This window comes from Limanda limanda, chromosome 9 (genome assembly GCF_963576545.1).
Source record: "Limanda limanda chromosome 9, fLimLim1.1, whole genome shotgun sequence".
In the NCBI taxonomy this organism is placed as follows: domain Eukaryota; kingdom Metazoa; phylum Chordata; class Actinopteri; order Pleuronectiformes; family Pleuronectidae; genus Limanda; species Limanda limanda.
The window spans coordinates 110,001-130,087 of NC_083644.1; the positions used below are offsets into that span (position 1 = coordinate 110,001).

The window sequence follows — 20,087 nt, forward strand, 5'->3', positions numbered from 1 at the left end:
GCTCCACCTGCTACACCTGAACCACACGTTTCACCAGCTTCACCTGCACCACCAGCTCCACCTGCACCCCACGCTGTGTAAGACCTACACCGACCCCCACCCTTCTATCTCTCTCTCTCCAGGTGTGCATGTGTTTGGTCTTTGTGCGACCGCTCTGGTCACTGATGTCATCCAGCTGTCGACAGGTTACCACGCCCCCTTCTTCCTCACCGTCTGTAAACCCAACTACACTCAGGCCGGAGTGTCATGTGACAAGAACCCGTACGTCACCAAAGACATCTGCTCCGGACACGACCAGCACGCCATCATGGCCGCCAGGTCAGTCTCTGTCATGAGCTAAAAACCAAAAGATGACGTGACGGCTGCCTGAGCTGAAGACAAGTCGTAGTTTAGTTTGTGGTTTTTCGTGTTAGTTCCGGTCGGTTCAGGTTGAGGCCTCGGCAGTCGGGCATTCTTAGGGTTAGTGTTAGTGTTATGGTTAGGGTTAGTGTTAGTGTTATGGTTAGGGTTAGTGTTAGTGTTAGTGTTAGTGTTATGGTTAGGGTTAGTGTTAGTGTTATGGTTAGGGTTAGTGTTAGTGTTATGGTTAGGGTTAGTGTTAGTGTTATGGTTAGGGTTAGTGTTAGTGTTAGTGTTAGTGTTAGTGTTAGTGTTAGTGTTATGGTTAGGGTTAGTATTAGTGTTATGGTTAGGGTTAGTGTTAGTGTTATGGTTAGGGTTAGTGTTAGTGTTATGGTTAGGGTTAGTGTTAGTGTTATGGTTAGGGTTAGTGTTAGTGTTATGGTTAGGGTTAGTGTTAGTGTTATGGTTAGGGTTAGTGTTAGTGTTATGGTTAGGGTTAGTGTTAGTGTTATGGTTAGGGTTAGTGTTAGTGTTATAGTTAGGGTTAGTGTTAGGGGAAAATAATCCGCCTCCTTTGAAAGGTGGCGGTAGGTGCAGGCTCCTTCCTCCAGGGGGCTCCCTGGTCCCCATTTGTCACAGGTCCTGTGCTCTTAAACTAACAATAATGTAGTTATTACACGCTGTGATTACAGGTACGTGGACTATTTATATCAAACAAACTATTTATAAATATACATTTTTTATGCTTGAGTCTCTCCGCTCGTCCGAGGGAGGGTTCGAGGCTTAGTCAGGTAAGTCAGGTAAGTAATAGGTCAATTTTGGTTTAGTCTGGAAGCCCTGTCGCGACGTTTCGAAATTATTGTTTCTTCTTCAGGCAAGGGCAGGTAAGTGTGTCAGTTAGAATGAAGTCGTATGTTCTCCCCATGGTGGTTCTCTGTGAGAGCTTGTGTCCCTGCTCCGTCTCCGGTGGACTGAGAACAGATGGGGCATCGCACACATTTTTATATCCCATCTAGCTCCTCCCCTTTGCAGAATTTCCCAGTTCCTTGGCATCACAGTTTTCCATTACACTCTCAACCCATCACTATACTTTTCCAGATTAATAGCTCCAGTTACATAATATTTGGGATTTTCTGTCCGCTACATAACCATACTACACCAAGTTGGGTGGGGCATTTCAGGGTATTCTTTCTTCCTATTTTATACACTTCCAAAATGAAAGCTTTTCAAACCAACTGGTGTGGAGTCTTCGTTTGGTCTCAACAACAAAGTAGTTGGGTGAGGTAATTACAGATGAATTGCCCTGCTCAGGGGTTAAAGGTTAGGTTTAGGCAAGGGGTCCTATGGTTAGGGTTAGAATAGAGGGTCCCTGATTAGGGTTAGGGTTAGGTCTATGCTGATCCTCCTCAGGTGGCTGCCGACTCCGATGCAGCTCTAGATACTGAACTCTCTAGATGAACTGCATGCTGGGACATGAGCCTTGAGAATGGAAAAGCATCGGAATCAACTCTGTTTCTTCAGTGGAGTAAATCTGATGGAGGATTTGTTTTTAAACTATTTTAAGAATGTTTGTTTGTGTAAATTCCAGATTGATAGAATAAAGTGACCTTTTAAAAAATCGAAACAATCTCTCTCTCTTTCTGTCTCTCTCTCCAACAGGAAGACGTTTCCTTCCCAGCATGCAACTCTTTCTGCCTTTGCTGCTGTTTATGTGTCAGTGAGTAAAGTTTGATCACATCATTGACAAACTTTCACACAACAGACCCTTTATTTGGAAAATCTTCATAATCGATAATCAACAATACAGTAATCAATAAACAACATTATAATCAATAATGAATATGGAAACCTAAATATGAGACTTGATCACTAAATGTAATTATAATGAGATAATTGATGTGTTATTGATCTGTGATCAGTCTCTCTCTCTCTCTCTCTCTCTCTCTCTCTCTCTCTCTCTCTCTCTCTCTCTGTCTCTCTGTCAGATGTATTTTAACTCGACCATCTCCGACAGCACAAAGCTGCTCAAACCCGTCCTCGTCTTCGCCTTCGCCATCAGCGCAGCGTTAGCAGGTCTGACGCAGATCACGCAGCATCGCAGTCATCCCATCGACGTCTACGTCGGCTTCCTCATCGGAGCCTTTGTCGCCACCTACTTGGTGAGATCACTTCCTGTTCATGATACTTGCCTTGTCTGTTGTCATGACGACAGTACACGTTAAACACGCAAACCTTCACAGTAACAATGACCACACAACGTTAAACAAACATCCGCTAATAAAAACATTTTTTGGGTGTAGTTACTTTCCACCAATGTTTTATGGTTTTACTTTCCCTCGTCCTTAAGTCACTATTTTATTTTTCCGTCCTTCAGGCCGTCCACGCTGTGGCTAACTTCAAGTCGTCTGATGACAACACTCCACCCCTGCCCCCCCAACCTCCAAAGGAAGACCCTCTTCGAGCGCTGACAGAGCGAGGACACGAGTCCGTCTATAACAAGGGACCCGCCTCCGCCTCGGAAAGTAACGATGAAATTGCGGCCGGCCCACCCCCCATAGACCGGCTGGAGGGCCTGGGGCCCCTGCAGGGAGAGGAGGCCTCCATGGGGAGCCTGAAGAGGGCCAGCGTGGACGTGGAGCTGCTGGCTCCTCGGAGCCCGATGGGGAAAGAGAACATGTTGACCTTCAGTCACACGCTGCCGAGGGCCAGCATGAGCCTCAACGGGGTCTTGGGTGCCAACGAGAGACCAGAGGACCCGGTTCAGCCGGTTCAACCAGTGCAGCCGGTGCAGCGGCGTCTGAAGGCCGTGCAGGTTCCCATGGATCCAATGCGTTCGCAGCAGCTGGTGTCGGAGTGGAAGCAGAAGTCGATGGAGATGAGAGGCCTGAGCGTTCGGGACGAGGCGGAGCGCGAGGCCGGGGAGGACGGCTCGGATGTGGGCTTTGAAGGGACTGACGATGGGGGGTCTCGGGTTCCTATCTACCAATCCGTGGTGCAGTCAGGGAGGTCAGCTTCCAGTCAAAACCCTACTCCACCTCAAGGGGGCGCCAAAGCTGTGGCAACTCCCAGACCACCACAGATTCCTGAAGCAGGACCCCCACCTGTGTCGCCAAAGAGCGCCCTGACCCGCGCCAAGTGGCTCGCTATCCGGGAGAAGACGAGTGGGGAGGGGCCGGCCCGTGCTGCTACGAACCAGCCACGACTCATGCAGGTCATCGCCATGTCCAAGCAGCAGGGACTCCTCCCCTCCTCCGGGGAGAAGTCCTCTGAGACCACCTCCACCTGCTCCGGTGCCTCCTCCACAACCAACTCACCGCACTACCGCCCCGCCTGTGAGCAGCAGCGGGAGGGGTCGGGTATCGTCACAGTGGATGCCCATGCCCCCCACCATCCTGTTGTCCAGGCCCTGCCCCCTCTTCAGGCCCCAGCCCTCACAGGTAATGGTAACCCGTGGGAGTTGGCGGGGGCAGCCAATGGGGGCGACTCGCGGGAAACCTACGACCTTAACAGCCTGAACCGAGGAGACTCGGTCGCACACAACAGCAGCTTCCGGCCACGCCGATCCACCTCGAGGTGCGCCACCCTCAGCCCCCCCCTGCCCCCCTCTCACTCCCAGGAGGACATGTCGGTGGAGGCAAAGATCGACATGAGACGCAAGACGGCTCTAGTCCTGCTGGATCGAGAGATTCGTAACCAGAGTGACCAGGAAAACTATTATAAGAGTTTGCAGGGACGGAGGTTCAAGGATTAGTCTCTTACCCTTCAAAATAAAAGCCTTATTTTAAAACTGGTCACTAACAGTGAAGAACCTACTCAGTGATGCTCGGAGGTTCAAGTGTGTCCATCAATCCTGATTTTTGTCCACTGTCGTCCATCAGAGGCACTGTAAACGTTATAATAATAATGAAACATTCAGTTGTCACACGTCACACAGAATACAAGAAAAAAAACTAGTTCAACGAATAAGTTAAATCAGAAACAGACTCATGACGGAGAGTTGGAGGGGTGTGTAGGATGGGGTTCTAGGGTGAGGTTCTAGGGTGAGGTTCTAGGGTGAGGTTCTAGGGTGAGGCTGTAAATTAGCCTGATACGGTTGAACTTCTTGAATAAGGGAACGTTAGCATCACACACAGGCGCTAACGTTCTGTGGCTACTCGTTTACTTACCCCGACTTAACATTAGCATTACCACAGCTGTGAGTTTATCGGCGAGACGACCGTCCACAGAGTCGCGTCTCCGAGCAGGAAGCTGGACAGTTTCCAGGGCAACTCGTTTTTCAATAACCTGAAACGTGCAGTGAAGACACTGTGGTTGGTATCAAGACTCCGCCCACTGCTTTCTAACATCAGGACGTGGTGGCGGTGTGACACTGACTGTATATTACCTGGATGAGTGTGTTGTGTTATGATAGTTTGGTTGCTCTAGTGATTCTCAGCATGTTGGTTTGTTTGTGTGCTGCTCTGTGGTTGGTCGAGGCTGCGCTTCACTGTGAATGTTTGTATTTATGAAAAATGGACCAACATGAGATTAAATATATATCTAAATAATGATATTCAGAATTTAAAGTACATTCCATGATTTTAAAGTTCCATGTCTTTGTTACAAATATATCTTAAATAGGCATTTAAACTCATAAATACAAGTTAGTGTCATCCGCATAGAAGTTTCTCTGATGACAAATTTCTATGTTAGTAACAAAAACCTAAGATTGAAAAATATTGACTTGTGAATCTGCAAAAGATACAAAAACTTTGATGAAGTTTTAAAACCACGTTTATTAAAAAAGACCTGAAGTTGTAATTTGTTCAAAATGTTTTGAGCACAAAGTCAAACCTTTCAGAATAAAAGTCATGTTTGGATGTAATATTAGAAGATCCCACAGTGACCTGAAACTAAACGAGTGTATCTGTAAATCTGAGGCTGATGATTGTGTCTGTGTTGTTACTGTGTTTGTGTTGTTGCACGTCGACGGCTCGATATCCTCATCATCTCTTTTTTTATTCATGAAAACTCAAACGAAGCTGAATGTAAAAAGCATGTTTCTGTTAATGATGTGACGGGAAATGTTAAAAAGAAAAATGTGCTGCTTTGAAAAATAAACAGGATGGATACTGCATGCTCTTGGTCGTCTGATGAACAATAAAAAATTCCTACTTCTTCGACATGACATCCTTCAACATGAAGTAATTCAGTGTTTCTGTTTGTGAAGTGTTCAGAATAATGTTCAGCAGAATATTGTATCATGTTTATTCAAATACTTCAAATGAAACTTTATTGTTCTAAAACAAGCTCCAGTTTAAAGCTACAAAATGAATTGTTGACATTTTCTTTTATAACTTGTTTCTTTGGTTCAAATCAATTCACAACTTTAAAAACGTTCTTCATTTGTTATCGTGTTTGAACATTTGACAGAAAGTGAACTGTTTTTTATTGTTGTTATCATGTCGCAAAATGTGGATGACTTCATATTTCAATCCAATTAAATTTTATTTGTATAGTATCAAATCATAACATATTTCTCACATTGTACTACCAGGCTTCCATACTTTATTATTGGCTGTTAAATGAAAAACATCTTAGTCGTTTCAGCCTCAGATTCTCTTCTTCCTCCACGGGGTTTTCACGGGGCATCTGGGTGAACTGACCAATGAGAGCTGAGAGATGAAAGACCTGCGAGCAGCTCCTTTACACACGGACTTTACAACCTGGTTGACTGAGGCGTCATGTGATCTGCCGGCAGCTGCAGGGCGGAGTCAAAGAAACGCAGACATCAGGTCGCACTCTGTCTTCGTCTCGTAGCTCAGTGACAAGAATCCGATTAATCCGATGTTTAGGAAATCCCAAAGAACAATGAACGAAGTTGACTGAGAACTTTGTTTCAGCTAAAAAAGAAAACTATAGAGTACAGTGACCAAGTGTTAATGTCAGGAGAGACATAAACAGATATGTTTTCTTCTGTATTAATCACCACATTTGTTGTATTTAACAAATTTGGGGCAGGTAGACAGGTAGAGACAGACAGATAGAGACAGACAGGTAGAGACAGACAGACAGGTAGAGACAGACAGACAGGTAGAGACAGACAGGTAGAGACAGGTAGAGACAGACAGACAGGTAGAGACAGACAGGTAGAGACAGACAGGTAGAGACAGACAGACAGGTAGACAGGTAAAGACAGATAGAGACAGACAGGTAGAGACAGACAGACAGGTAGAGACAGACAGGTAGAGACAGACAGACAGGTAGAGACAGACAGGTAGAGACAGGTAGACAGGTAAAGACAGATAGAGACAGACAGATAGAGACAGACAGGTAGAGACAGACAGGTAGAGACAGGTAAAGCTTCATTCAGTATTATTATATCTATTCAGTTTTTAATCTTTTTCAAAACAATTTTTTTTGTCTCTACTGATTGAATGACAGGAGACGTCATCTTAAAGGACCAATCAGGAGCAGCCTCTCCTGTTGGAGTGTTGTGGACTGTGTCTCAATTCAGCGGCTGCATCCTGTGGTGGATCAGGTCTACACTGACGTCCTGTGGTGGACCAGGTCTACACTGACGTCCTGTGGTGGATCAGGTCTTCACTGACGTCCTGTGGTGGACCAGGTCTACACTGACGTCCTGTGGTGGATCAGGTCTACACTGACGTCCTGTGGTGGATCAGGTCTACACTGACGTCCTGTGGTGGACCAGGTCTACACTGACGTCCTGTGGTGGACCAGGTCTACACTGACGTCCTGTGGTGGACCAGGTCTACACTGACTTCCTGTGGTGGACCAGGTCTACACTGACGTCCTGTGGTGGACCAGGTCTACACTGACGTCCTGTGGTGGATCTGATAGCTGTTGAGTATTTAAATTGAAAGATAAAGTCTCCTGATGGTTTCTGCCATCACCTCTTTAAGAAACAGTTTACAATTAACCTTCACTGAAGTGCTATGAATCCTGGGATTGGTTGAGCTGGGAAGGATCCACCCGGTTGCTCGGGTAGCAAGGACACGTTTGGAGGAGCCTTCCAATTGGGACAGTCTAGTCGCACCATGTGACTCGATCGGTCTACGAATGCACCCGGCAAAGGATGCGGCTCCTGGATTTGGACAGAGCTACAGTTTTAAACGATTTGAAAGTCCCACTTCATATCCTGTTCCTGGATCTAGTCCTGCTGGTCCTTCTGGTTGGTAAAGACTCCGGCCTCCCATCGCATAGCTCGCTGGTTTTTATGTAGAATGACACGAGTCGACTCAACGACCTGAGGAGAGACATGAAGACACAAAGAGTCAACGAGACGAAGATACCAGGAGACAGAGATAAAGAGACAGAGAGAAGATATGCTCGACTTTTGGAAATTATAGACAAAGTCTGATGTATTTATTTTCTGAGCCACGTGTCTCAGGTAAGAACTTTGGTTGAAGAAGAAGAAAAAGAAGAAGAGGTTTGAATATATTTAAGGACCAGTTCAACATTTAGAGAAAAGTTACAGCTAGCTGAGTTTAGCATGAAGAGAGCATGGGAAACAGCTAACTGAATTCATCATAAAGATTTGAGACAATGAGGTATCTTAGCATAGAGACAGCAAGCAGGGTGAAACAGTTAGCTTAGTTTACAGACAAGAATCAGGGGGAAACAAGTGATAACCAGTGAAAGGTTGGAGTCATTGGACGCCACAGACATCAGACGTCACTTAAAGTAAACGTGATCGTACCTCATGGTTCACGTGGTCAGTCGGCTGGATTCCTGCGTACTGACACACAAACAGGGAGATTAGTTCCTCCTCATTAAAGCCAGAGAAGATTTAAGTGACTGAGCTGGATGGAAACATTTCACATAAAAAAATGCAGCATGCAATCGACTCAGACAATTTACTTATTTTTTCTACTGAGATAAAATTTGAAAATTCTTCTGAAAGTTTCTTTATTTGATTAATAAAAAGCACTTTTGTGTTAAACAGCTGTAGCCTGTTGACTTTCAGTGGAAACTTTGACAACATGATGTCATCATAACTGAGCTGATTCATTGATTGATTGAATATCTGCTGAGTCATATTAAAATATATTCATCATTTAGTTATACTTCATGAATGTGAAACTGTTGCCATAGAAACACTGGTCGGAGACCAGGGGTCTCATTCATAACCGTTGGTACGCACAACCGGGCCTGAACCGTGTGGACGCCACTTCTCACGCAAACGTTGGGATTTATAAACACAAACTTAACGAAAAATGTGCCACGCAAACTCTGACTGATGCGTAAGAACGTTTGGAGACGGGAAAGTGACGATGCAGATGTGAGGTGTTGAACTGAAGCCGATTATTGATCCACTTCATCATAATAGTTCACGCGATGGTTGGTGTGTTCAGCAGTGAAGGTGATGAGGAGGAGGAGAACACCTCATGTCAGTGTCAGTTTCTCTTCCTCTTCTCATCTTGACGCCCTGACTCCGTCAGGACTCACGGTGGAAGCCCATTGGTCAGCAGCATCATTTAATATTCATGAGGTGCTTTGCATTGACCATTTATGGTTGAAAGTGGGCGTGTAGAGGAGTAAGAGACAGATCCAGTGGGAACGTGTCCAGCTGGACTGTGATTTATAAAGTGAACATTGTGTTCAGGTGTGTGTGCTTACGGTTTTATATCTACACTTTTATGATATATGATATAAATGAGACCCCCGGGCTTTATTTTGAAATATCACTGACAGGATAAAAAATCTCCAAAACAAAAAGCCTTGTTCTGAACTCACTGAGCCCTCCTCCAGCTTCAGCTTCACTCGTCTGTCCTCCAGGTTCTGCAGCAGGGTCTGTGTGAGCCCCCCCCCCAGAGGAGGGGGTCCCGAAGGGGCCACCGCCGGGGAGGAGGGGGAGGAGCGGGGAGTGGGGGGGGTCCAGGGCTGGGCAGTGATAAAGGAGATGGACGAAAGACGGACAGGGGGACAAGGTGAGGAGGAGCACAGACGGACGGGTTTACCTGTAACACAACAGGAAGAAAGATGACATCATGAGTGACGTCATTCGATCGTCCCTGCTGTCATGGGAAACTCTCTCTCTCTCTCTCTCTCTCTCTGTCTCTCTGTCTCTCTGTCTCTCTGTCTCTCTGTCTCTCTGTCTCTCTGTCTCTGTTTCTCTGTCTCTGTCTGTCTCTCTCTCTCTCTGTCTGTTTGTCTCTCTCTCTCTCTCTCTCTCTCTCTCTCTCTCTCTCTCTCTCTCTCTCTCTCTCTCTCTCTCTCTCTGTCTCTCTGTCTCTCTGTCTCTCTGTCTCTCTGTCTCTCTGTCTCTGTTTCTCTGTCTCTGTCTGTCTCTCTCTCTGTCTGTTTGTCTCTCTCTCTCTCTCTCTCTCTCTCTCTCTCTCTCTCTCTCTCTCTCTCTCTCTCTCTCTCTCTCTCTCTCTCTCTCTCTCTCTCTCTCTCTCTCTCTCTCTCTCTCTCTCTCTAATTTCAACATATTCAATTGACTTGAAAGTGACAGAAAACATGAACCTGCCCTTTAATCCTGATGTGAGATAACGTCTTCATGCAGATGAAAGAATCATATTTTCAGTCGAATGAACTGAAGATAAACTCAATATTTATTCATCGCCTCATCTTTGATCAAATCATCGGACTCTCATGGGATCAACACTCAGGTTGTGTTACGTTGGTTTTCTGTAGTTTCCTGTTTGAAGGTCGCTGCTCTGATCCAGTTAATCATCAGCTCGAACCCTCGTTAAGTTACTCATTGTCTCACACACGAGACCAGAAATCAGATAAGGTGATCTACACTCTATGTTTTCCGTCTTTATGCTCAACTAAGCTAACTAGCTTCTGGCTGTACTTTTATATATGTTTATACATTGCAGACATTTGGGTGTAAACTTTCCTTCTACCTGTTGTAGATGGGATCCTCAGGCAGGAGGTGCTACAGTTACTGTTCAGCACAAATAAACTAGAACAATAAAGTCGTTAGAAAATGTTCAAAATTCTGGGTCAGCACATAAATATAATCTTTCACTTAATCCCGAGTCCAAAGTGATCGAATGAATCAAGAGCAAGTATTCACTCCAATGAAAGGCACTGACAGGAGGTAGAACCTTCAGGCTCCTCTCCTGTGGAATCAGATGCATTTTCCTGGGTTGTAATCAGACCTTCACTAGAACCACATACCTGTATCTGCAGAAGGGTGGAACTGACTGACAGCCAGCTTGGTCGGCTGTTCCAGCCCAGGAGCTGGAGAGAAGAGCTGATGGTTGGTTTTCTCCCTTGACTCCCTCAGCTCCTGTTCCCGTCTCAGGGTCTCCTCGATCTCCATCTCTATGAAACCTGGAGCTCCTTGTCCTCTGGACTGCAGGCCAGTGGACTCCAGGTTCTCCCTCCAAGATTGAGGCACGGTCCAGGTCAGTTGATGCTGAGGTGTCAGTGCTGGGGAGGAGGGCAAGGAGGGGTGTGATGGAGTAATTGGATCCTGGTCCAAATGTCTTGACCCTTGGACAATCAAGTCCCTCACAGTGAAGGAGGTGAAGGCTGAATTATCTTGAGTGATGGACACATGGGGTTTTTCAGGGTGTCTATGAGGACAGCAGGGAGACAAGAGGACATCTGTCTCTCCAGACACAGACGCAGGTCTTTCCTCTGCCCGCCTGTCTGTGTCTTGTTGGTCAATGTAGCACTTTACCTCCTCAAGCTGCTGTGGAACATCTGGGTTGTGTTGTCCCCGGATCCCTCCCTGCTGCGGAGTTTCCTCACTAGTCTCGATCTCCTTCTGAATGTCTTGCTGAATAATGGAGCTCATACAAGTCTTTTCTTTAGCTTTGATCGGTGTGAGCGATGACTGTAAACGTTTGGTTTTGATCTCGACTATCTCTTTCTTGCTGTCAGCGGGCTTCAGGCCACGAGAATGCCGCAGGTCCTCCTCGCGTTCCTGAACTAATCGGATTTCCCTTTCAATTGGAGTCTCAGACTCAGCTGTGGACTTGCAGCCGATGTTTTCATGCGTTGTGTTGTCATTGAACATGCCTTCATCACTGGTGTATCCGCCGCCCACCTCCACCAACAGCTGCTCCAGGCCAGAGGCCAGGTCATCAGACACACTGCTCTTCCTCCTCCGACTTTCCTCAATCTGGGAACCTGTCTCCTTCCTTTCTGGGTAGGTCTCATATTCTTCTGATGGCTTAAACTGATCTGTATCTTCACTCACCTTCACACTGTCGAAGGTCTCCACCTGCCGAGACAAGAACACATCAGGATCTTGCTGAAAAGATGGATTCAGGTGTATTGCTGAGGACTTGAGAGGGTTGAGGACGGGTTTCAACAGGTCCTGCTCCATCTTCAGGAACTGTTGTCGCACAGCACTGAAGTTGATCTGCTCCTTGTTGACCGCCTCAGATTCAGCTGGTTTAGGAGGTTCTGGCCTGCAGCTCACAGGACTATAGCTCAAACTGAAACCATCTATCAGTTGGTTTGTGGATCTGCTCAGATCCAGATTCTCCAGAACATGCAGCGGATCTTTGAACATTGGGCTCTTCTTTAGTGCTTGGCTGTGAATGATCTCCTTGCGGAGCTGCTTCTCCTCTTCCTCCCCCCCCACTTCGATGACATTCTCTGGATCCACTTTGTACTGTGAGTCTTCTTCGCTCTCTGAGAATAGGCTCTCTGGCTTCCTGCTGCTGGTGTAGGTCTGTAGTTTGAATCCTTTCTCTTCCCTCAAGGTGAGCAGCTGAGCCTGCCGCTGTGGTGAAACCATCCAGGCTTCGTTGAGCTCTGCTTCTTGACTCGATGGATCCTCAACGAAGGAGTAGAAGCCACAGTGAGAGCCTGAACCGCTGCTGGGGCTGCTGGGGCCGCTGGGGCCGCTGGGCTGCCACTCGTCACTGAGGCTCCCTCCGTCCGGGAACCCGTCGTCCTGCTGGGAAGCGCAGACCACCGAGTGGCTGCTAGTGACGGAGATGTTGTCTGAGCTGACGACTGGACTGTCCAGGTCAGGGGCGTCACCGGGGGCGGGGCCAGCAATGGTCCGCAGGTCTGAGGGTTGCAGCAGGGGTGACAGGGGCTTCAGACTCCACCTCCTCGGGGTGCTATCCATGGCTGAAGGAGGAGCTGCAGAGGAGGAGCTAGAGGAGGAGCTGCAAGAGGAGGAGCTAGAGGAGGAGCTGTAGGGGGCGCTGTGGAGACGGAGGGTGATGATTTTGATGGACAAAGATGGCGGCCAGAACTGAAGAGTCAATTCATGCTGATGATCATTCTTTAAAACAACAATAGATAGGATGGTTACAAGATGATAAACAATGAATTCAAATAATATTCATAAAATTATTATCATTAGCATCATTACATCTTGTTTCATTATAACAATTAGTTTGACAGAGATGAGAATTCACCCCCGATCCCCCAAATCCGCTGTGATTTACAAAAATAAAATAAATTGAATCCAATCTTATGGAAGTTGAGCTAGTTACTATGGCAACATTTGAGAGGATGAGTTGGTTAGTATGAGAACAGCAGCGAGCACTCGTTGGTTTCTATGGAAACAGCTAAGACCACAGGCTGGTTTCCATGGAAAGCGGTTTGTGAGTCTTGAAACGGCGGTGAGGACAGGTCACTGGTTTCTATGGAAACAGCAGCATCAAGCACAGGATCTTATGAACTCTGGATGATGTTGTTTTACACGTGAGCTGGTTAAGTAATGAGTTCTTTTCTGAGGGCCTTTGCAAAGCATCATGGGATTAAGAGTTTTTAAAACCTCCTTCAATTCAGACTCATTGATGGTGAATGAAGCTCTGACTGACAGAAACATTAGTAAAGATTTACCAGAGCTGATCGATCGGTGATGACACAGGAAGTTCACTCAGATCATGTGACTGAACAGCTGGATTCACTTTATTATCACATCTGTATTTTAAATGACTGAAACTTTAAATCACTGATGACCCTTAAATCTACATGAATCTTAACAAGGTTCAGACAATGTCATAGAGATAGAACCTCTCTAAGTAACTGGAGTGGAAAGTAACTAAGTACATTTACTCAAGTTCTCTACTTAATTTAACTTGAGTAAATCATGTGAGTGCTCAATGGTTTGTAACTAACCCTAAGCCTAGTTACTGATAAGAATCTGCTGCTCGATTCATAAACTAAAGCTGCAGATATTTCCTGAGACACACTAAGGAAATATGGACGTGTGATATGTATCATGTGACAGATCATGAGTAACATTTAACATTTAACATAAAACACGGACAAAGTCCAAAACGTCAGTTTCCGGTTTTTGTGTCTCAATCGTTTTAGTTCAGACTGTTAGTCTCTGATAGGTCAGTCTGTTGTTGTGCTGATAAAACACACACACACACATACACATATACACACACACACACACACAAACACGCACACACACACACCAACACGCACACACATCAGTGAATCTGAACAGCGCCACATACAGGACAAACCGTGTTAGCCCTGGAGAACGTTAGATTAGTTCTTCTTACGTAAGGCCGTTTACTGGATTGCTGATGACATCACAGATCATGTGACTGCTCTGATGTCAGGGACCATGAACTCTTAAGATTTTAAATAAAAGATTTGGTGTTTGTAGTGAAATCAAAAGCAGGAACTTTACTAAGACTGTTACATTGAAAATTACATTTAAGATATAGTGTAAAATTAAAAAAGAGCAGCCGATCACTTTCATCATATATGTGTATTGAAGTCAGAGGTCAAATATTATAAATTTTTGTTTTGCATTGTTAAAAGTTGCTCATGTAATTAAAACAGTTGATTATTGAACATGATTCTCTTACCTTCAGTTTCCTGCTGCAGCAAAAACTGTCTGAGCAACAACTGACAAAGTTCATCTATCAGTCTATCATCTCATCTGAGGCCCCACCCATCACACTGACCACGCCCATCTGACACGCACACACACACATCAACCCACACACACAGACACATACACGCCCACACCCACACACACAATCACACAGACACACACACACACAAGTCAATATCATTTATATGAAGTGTTTATATACATTTATTTCAATTTATTTATAGTTGAGGTCAATATCAGATTAGAAAACGGGTTCATGGCACTGAAGTCAATGTAAAATGATTTAATTTATAGAATCAATTTTTAAATTAATTATATAAATTATATATCAGTATTAGTGGTCTTACTATAAATACATTTGAATTTCATTAAATCATATACATCTTTTGATGTATTTAGTTATTTTATAATTAAACTCTTGATTTAAGTCAACAAATTAAAAGAAAGTTGAAATGGTGTTTCTGTTGTTCCTCCACTGACCGCCCGGTGGCGTCGTTACGTCATGTGTACTGCTGACGTAACAGAAGAAGAAGCGTGTGCGCTGATTGGTCTGTGGCTGGGGCGTGAGGCTGTGACGCGCACAGAGAGGAAAGATGGCGGCGGTGACCAGAGGCTCGTTCAGTGCGCTCAGACGGCTGGTGAGGACATCCACGCTAAGCTAACCCTAACCCGCTCCAGAGACAGACTTCCGGTAGGAGGACATGGGTGAAGACATGTCCTCCTACCGGAACCTGCTAGCGTAGCCTGCTAGCTGCCCTGCTACCTCCGGTGCTAGCGCTTACTGCTTGAGATACAGACTAAATGTACACGCTAACACTGGGTGCTAGCATCAGTTAGCATACTGCAGATGAAAACAAACTTTATTGATTCAAGGCGGGAAAGTTGAGTTTAACATCAATGAGAAACAATAGAAACAAGAGACAGTCAACAACAACACAGGGTCAAACAGCGGCTACATGCTACATGCTAACCCTCATAGACATGCTAACCCTGACCACCTGCAGGAGAGACTGGCCCGGAACTGGGAAGATCCGAGTTGCGTTCAGGGCAACTCGGATCTTCCGCCTCCTTCTTCTAACCGTGCAGTGGGCAGCTCACAGCCGGGGCTCGAACCTGTGACCCGGGGCCACTTCACCTGCCCGGAGGTCACGGAGCGTCATCACCGGGCCCCGGGATGACTGGAAGTTGGAATATCCGAGTTGTCGGGAACGCAGCGTAGGTCATCAGTGACGTCAGTGATGTACATGACTCTACCTGTGTTAATAACGTGTTCCTGTGGTTGTCTTCCGGTCAGCTGACTCATCAGTACCGCGGCGCGAGGTGCTTCCGGCTGCAGAGCCTCCGGTCGCAGCGCGTGCTGCCGCTGCTCGCGGCCCCACGTGACCGAGACGAGTGGACGTTCAGCTGCCGGAAGCTGCACGCGACCGTGGGTGAGTCCGGTCCGCACGGGTCCTCTGGAACCGTCTGTGCTTTTATTGTGAAAGTCTACTTCCGGTGCTCACATCTCATCGAACCACATTCAGGTTTTCAGGAATCAGGAAGTTGACAAACTGTAATTCAAACAAAACTTTATTCACTTAACAAGTGGCAGCATGGCACCTGTGCACTGTCCAATCAGAGACAAGAATCCAGAGACACTGTCCAATCAGAGACACACAACTGTCCAATCAGACACACAACTGTCCAGAGACACCGTCCAATCAGAGACACACCACTGTCCAGAGACACTGTCCAATCAGAGACACACCACTGTCCAGAGACACTGTCCAATCAGAGACACACCACTGTCCAGAGACACTGTCCAATCAGAGACACACCACTGTCCAATCAGAGACACACCACTGTCCAGAGACACTGTCCAATCAGAGACAAGGGTCCAGAGACACTGTCCAATCAGAGACACACCACTGTCCAGAGACACCGTCCAATCAGAGACACACCACTGTCCAATCAGAGACACACAACTGTCCAGAGACACTGTCCAATCACAGACACACCACGGTCCAGAGACACTGTCCAATCCCAGACAAGGGTCCAGAGACACTGTCCAATCAGAGACACACCACTGTCCACAGACACCGTCCAATCACAGACAAGGGTTCAGAGACACTGTCCAATCAGAGACACTGTCCAATCAGAGACACACTGTCAAATATGGCTTCAGAATATTTTGAATGTGCTTGGCGATAACGCAATGAGGAAATAACTAAACAAATGCATAAAGTTCACAGAAAACCTGGATGTGTCTGATGTCTCCTACGAGCTGGTGACCCGCCCCTCGGACGGCGTGATGCTACGTAGCTAGCTTAGCTTCTGATGATGTCTTCTGATGTGTAGTGCGTTCTGTCCTCAGCACGTCGAGGACCCATCGTCCAGTTCAAACTGTCGGACATCGGAGAGGGAATCATGGAGGTGACGGTGAAGGAGTGGTGAGTACTGAGAGAAACTCCCCATGATAGAACTGTCCCTGGGACATCATCTGGACCTGTCCTTGTCCTCCAGGTACGTGAAGGAAGGCGATAAGGTTTCTCAGTTCGACAGCATCTGTGAGGTTCAGAGCGACAAGGCGTCCGTCACCATCACCAGCCGCTACGACGGCGTCATCAAGAGACTCTACTACGAGGTGGACGGCACGGCGCTGGTGGGCAAGCCGCTGGTGGACATCGAGACCGAGTCCAGCTCAGGTGAGACCACCTCATGTCCTAGTTTTATAGTGGACCCGGGTTGGAATCCAGACTCACTGGTCTGTTGTGGTTCAGAGGTGATCCAGGAGGAGGACGTGGTCGAGACGCCCGCTATGGCTCGAGAAGAACACACCCACCAGGAGATCAAAGGACACAAGACGCAGGCCACCCCCGCCGTGAGACGCCTTGCCATGGAGAACAACGTGAGTCCGTCTCCAGTCTCCAGTCCTTAGTCCTCCTCAATGTGTCCTCATTCCATCCTCCTCCTCTGCAGAACTCTAACCTGGTCCTGGTTTGACTCCTCTCAGATAAAGCTCAGTGAGGTGGTGGGGACGGGGAAGGACGGACGGATCCTGAAGGAGGACATCCTCAACTACCTGGCCAAGCAGACCGGAGCCATCCTACCTCCGACCCCGGTTCACGAGATCCAGACTCCAGGACCGGCCCAGGCTGCTGCCGGCAGGCCCGTGAGCACAGCGGCTGCCATCAAACCCCCCCCCATGACACCCAGACCCGTCTTCACCGGGAAGGACGTCACAGAGCCCCTGACAGGTCAGAGGTCATCAGTGAATTAAACCTACCTCCAGACTGTTATCATGATGACTTAAATCCTGAATTAAACCCAGACTGTAGATGACCTTGATCCAGACGCAAATTTGAATTTGAATTATGTCTGAAGTCCAGACATTGAATCATAATTTTTATTAGTTAATGAGCTTTTAGTGGTCATCAAGACTCGAGGAGATCATATAAATACAGATCATTTACCAACGTGGTCCAGACTTTGACCCAGATCGTAATCTGAGCCGAGTGGGATGACTTCCAGTCGCTGAACTAAATCTTATTTTCTGCAGGTTTCCACAAAGCGATGGTGAAGACCATGACGGCGGCGCTGATGATTCCTCACTTTGGTTACTGTGACGAGGTCGATTTGAGCCGCCTGGTGGCGCTGAGAGGTGAACTCAGATCAGTGGCCGAAGGTCGAGGGGTCAAACTCAGCTACATGCCCTTCTTAATCAAGGTAACACAGGACGTAACCAGGTGCTGATTGGTTCATGTCTCGACAGTATGCTGATTACAGAGAGCAGACACGCTCCTGTACATTTAGAAAGATTCTGATTCACAGACACATGCACGTGTTAGTAAATAAGGCCCATGACGCTGTGCTCTCATTGGCTCAGGCGGCCTCCCTTGGTCTCCTTCACTTCCCCATCCTGAACTCCTCGCTGGACGACAGCTGCCAGAACATCACCTACAAGGTAGCGTGCGAGTCAGTAGATCAGTGACACATGAATCTGAGCTCTGTGGCTCCACCTCCTCTGCGGCGTCATGACGGTGTTTCCTGTTCCTCAGGCGTCTCATAACATCGGGCTGGCGATGGACACGAGTCAGGGTCTGCTGGTTCCCAACGTGAAGAACGTGCAGCTGCTCAGCGTGTTTGAGATCGCTCAGGAGCTGACCCGCCTGCAGGCGCTGGGGTCAGCGGGTCAACTGGGAACCAGCGAGCTGAGCGGAGGAACCTTCACGCTGTCCAACATCGGATCAGTGAGTCCAGCTCTATAACGAACGTAATCTGATACTTAACTAACACACAAGTACACTGCTGCTCGAGACCAAAACTATCACAGATATCTGTTTTATCACTGAAACATTATTGATACACAAACTAGTAATCAATAAAACTGATGATAGTGTTTTCATTATTTATTGAAGGTTGACCACATGTCACATTACAACAGTGGATGTTAGCATTTGTTAGCAATGACCAGAAATACCCCCCCCCCCAAAATAAATAAATGAATAGATAATAAAATCAATAGTGATATTTTTTTGACGCTCTCCACATCAATGCACTAAGGCTTGTGTGTAAAAGAAAGGGATTAGTTTAGGCCCCGCCTCTTCTAATGGTCACACTTAGAACTGATCTTTATATTCATGTTCCTGGATGAACCGGCTGTTACTTTCCAAAAGCAAAAACTGTGTGCGTGTCTACCCATCTCTGTTGCTCTCTACACAAATTGAAAGATTGATTGACAACTATATGACGACACAGCAGTGACCCCTCTGACCTCTGACCTCTGTCTGTCGTCAGATCGGGGGGACGTACGCCAAACCGGTGATTCTTCCAACGCAGGTCGCCATCGGAGCTCTGGGGAAAATCCAGGTGGGTCCACTTATGACACACTTCCTGTCCCTGAACTTTCCATCGCCATGGTCTTCATCAGCCCAGTTACCATGACAACAGAATGATGCGTCCTCCACAAGATAAACATCAGTGTCTGATTTAATAATCATATCAAACTGATCAATGAGCAATAACTATGTTCACGCCGACTTCCTGTTCAGGTTCTCCCTCGGTTCGACGGCGGCGGTCAGGTGGTCCCGGCGCACATCATGACGGTCAGCTGGTCGGCGGATCATCGCATCATCGACGGCGCCACCATGTGCCGCTTCTCCAACCTGTGGAAGGAGTACCTGGAGAACCCGGCCAGCATGGTGCTGGACCTGAAGTAAAGAGTTTCCCATCAGCCCCGGGAGACGGAGACGCCGCACGATCGCCCCCCCACCCCCCCGCCGACCTCATCTGTCTGAACGCCTTCACCTTCGATGGCCATAGTTTCCTCGTTGCCTTTGAGCTGGGGGGGGGGGGGGGTGTTTTCATCATGACTTATCAACCGCAGAGTTTAGAGGTGAAAGTGAACTCCTGGTTCCATAATCCAACTGCAATAAATTGACCAGAAACTATATTCCGAACCTACTTCCACCCCGCCCATTAATAATAATAATAGTTATTGTTATTAATCGTGACATTAATGACAGTCATCATCTGTGCCTCCAGGAAACAGATGTGGACAGAAGTGATTGATCAGATTCTTTAGAAACTAATCAGATTGATGATATATTTATTGTGATATTGATGTGGTGTTGAACAGCTGCTGTATCAATAGTCCCTGCTGCTCACATTACATTAGTGTAGCTGTAGGATTGTGACCAGCAGGGGGCAGTGACCTCAACATGTGGGTCCCTGTGGAGTAACCTGTGTGTCCCCTGATGGACTTGGCTCCAGTGTTTGGTCTCCTCCTCCTCCAGCTGTGTCTCTGTCTCTTCACCTGGACCTCTGCAGTGCCCCCTGGGGGCTGCTGGGGGAAAAGCACTTGGTGTTGGTCGTCTGTTACAAACTGTTTTTTCTGCTTTGTGTTTGTTTTTATTGACACTACATGTAAAGAGATGAATGTGAATAAAGTTTAAAACCTGATTGAAACAGCGAG

General features: G+C 46.9%; 3 protein-coding genes across 3 annotated transcripts in view; 2 read left to right on the plus strand and 1 right to left on the minus strand.

Annotated features, from left to right (window-relative positions):
* The window catches only part of plppr3b (phospholipid phosphatase related 3b), a 5,910-nt gene extending 1,817 nt beyond the window's left edge, over nucleotides 1-4,093 (plus strand). The window contains exons 4-7 of the mRNA XM_061078675.1: nucleotides 123-318; nucleotides 2,002-2,059; nucleotides 2,328-2,501; nucleotides 2,717-4,093. Coding sequence (XP_060934658.1) covers nucleotides 123-318; nucleotides 2,002-2,059; nucleotides 2,328-2,501; nucleotides 2,717-4,093 — 1,805 coding nt within the window. The remainder of the gene's footprint in view (nucleotides 1-122; nucleotides 319-2,001; nucleotides 2,060-2,327; nucleotides 2,502-2,716) is intronic.
* A 1,482-nt stretch (nucleotides 4,094-5,575) lies between these two features.
* On the minus strand, nucleotides 5,576-14,144 carry misp (mitotic spindle positioning). Its single transcript, XM_061077785.1, has 5 exons — nucleotides 14,106-14,144; nucleotides 10,477-12,550; nucleotides 9,082-9,305; nucleotides 8,045-8,083; nucleotides 5,576-7,591 (listed from the first exon to the last, which is right to left on the minus strand). Exons 2-5 carry the CDS (start codon nucleotides 12,389-12,391, stop codon nucleotides 7,496-7,498), a joined length of 2,274 nt encoding a protein of 757 aa, XP_060933768.1. The 5' UTR covers nucleotides 12,392-12,550; nucleotides 14,106-14,144; the 3' UTR covers nucleotides 5,576-7,495.
* A 583-nt stretch (nucleotides 14,145-14,727) lies between these two features.
* dbt (dihydrolipoamide branched chain transacylase E2) lies at nucleotides 14,728-20,074 on the plus strand. Its single transcript, XM_061078000.1, has 11 exons — nucleotides 14,728-14,772; nucleotides 15,429-15,564; nucleotides 16,488-16,563; nucleotides 16,637-16,818; nucleotides 16,894-17,021; nucleotides 17,127-17,370; nucleotides 17,673-17,839; nucleotides 18,000-18,077; nucleotides 18,172-18,363; nucleotides 18,911-18,982; nucleotides 19,165-20,074. The coding sequence occupies exons 1-11, from the start codon at nucleotides 14,728-14,730 to the stop codon at nucleotides 19,330-19,332; spliced, it is 1,488 nt and encodes a 495-aa protein (XP_060933983.1). The 3' UTR covers nucleotides 19,333-20,074.
* The last annotated feature ends 13 nt before the right edge of the window (nucleotides 20,075-20,087 follow it).

What these genes read in the sequence shown, in the direction of transcription:
- misp (XM_061077785.1), bottom strand. Translation starts at nt 12,391, where the DNA reads ATGGATAGCACCCCGAGGAGGTGGAGTCTGAAGCCCCTGTCACCCCTG. An exon ending in CCACCCTTCTGCAGATACAG is followed by an intron (nt 9,306 to 10,476) that starts GTATGTGGTTCT and finishes GTTGTGTTACAG; the next exon opens with GTAAACCCGTCCGTCTGTGC. An exon ending in TGAAGCTGGAGGAGGGCTCA is followed by an intron (nt 8,084 to 9,081) that starts GTGAGTTCAGAA and finishes TTTGTGTGTCAG; the next exon opens with TACGCAGGAATCCAGCCGAC.
- dbt (XM_061078000.1), top strand. Translation starts at nt 14,728, where the DNA reads ATGGCGGCGGTGACCAGAGGCTCGTTCAGTGCGCTCAGACGGCTG. An exon ending in CGAGACCGAGTCCAGCTCAG is followed by an intron (nt 16,819 to 16,893) that starts GTGAGACCACCT and finishes GTTGTGGTTCAG; the next exon opens with AGGTGATCCAGGAGGAGGAC. An exon ending in CGCTGTCCAACATCGGATCA is followed by an intron (nt 18,364 to 18,910) that starts GTGAGTCCAGCT and finishes GTCTGTCGTCAG; the next exon opens with ATCGGGGGGACGTACGCCAA.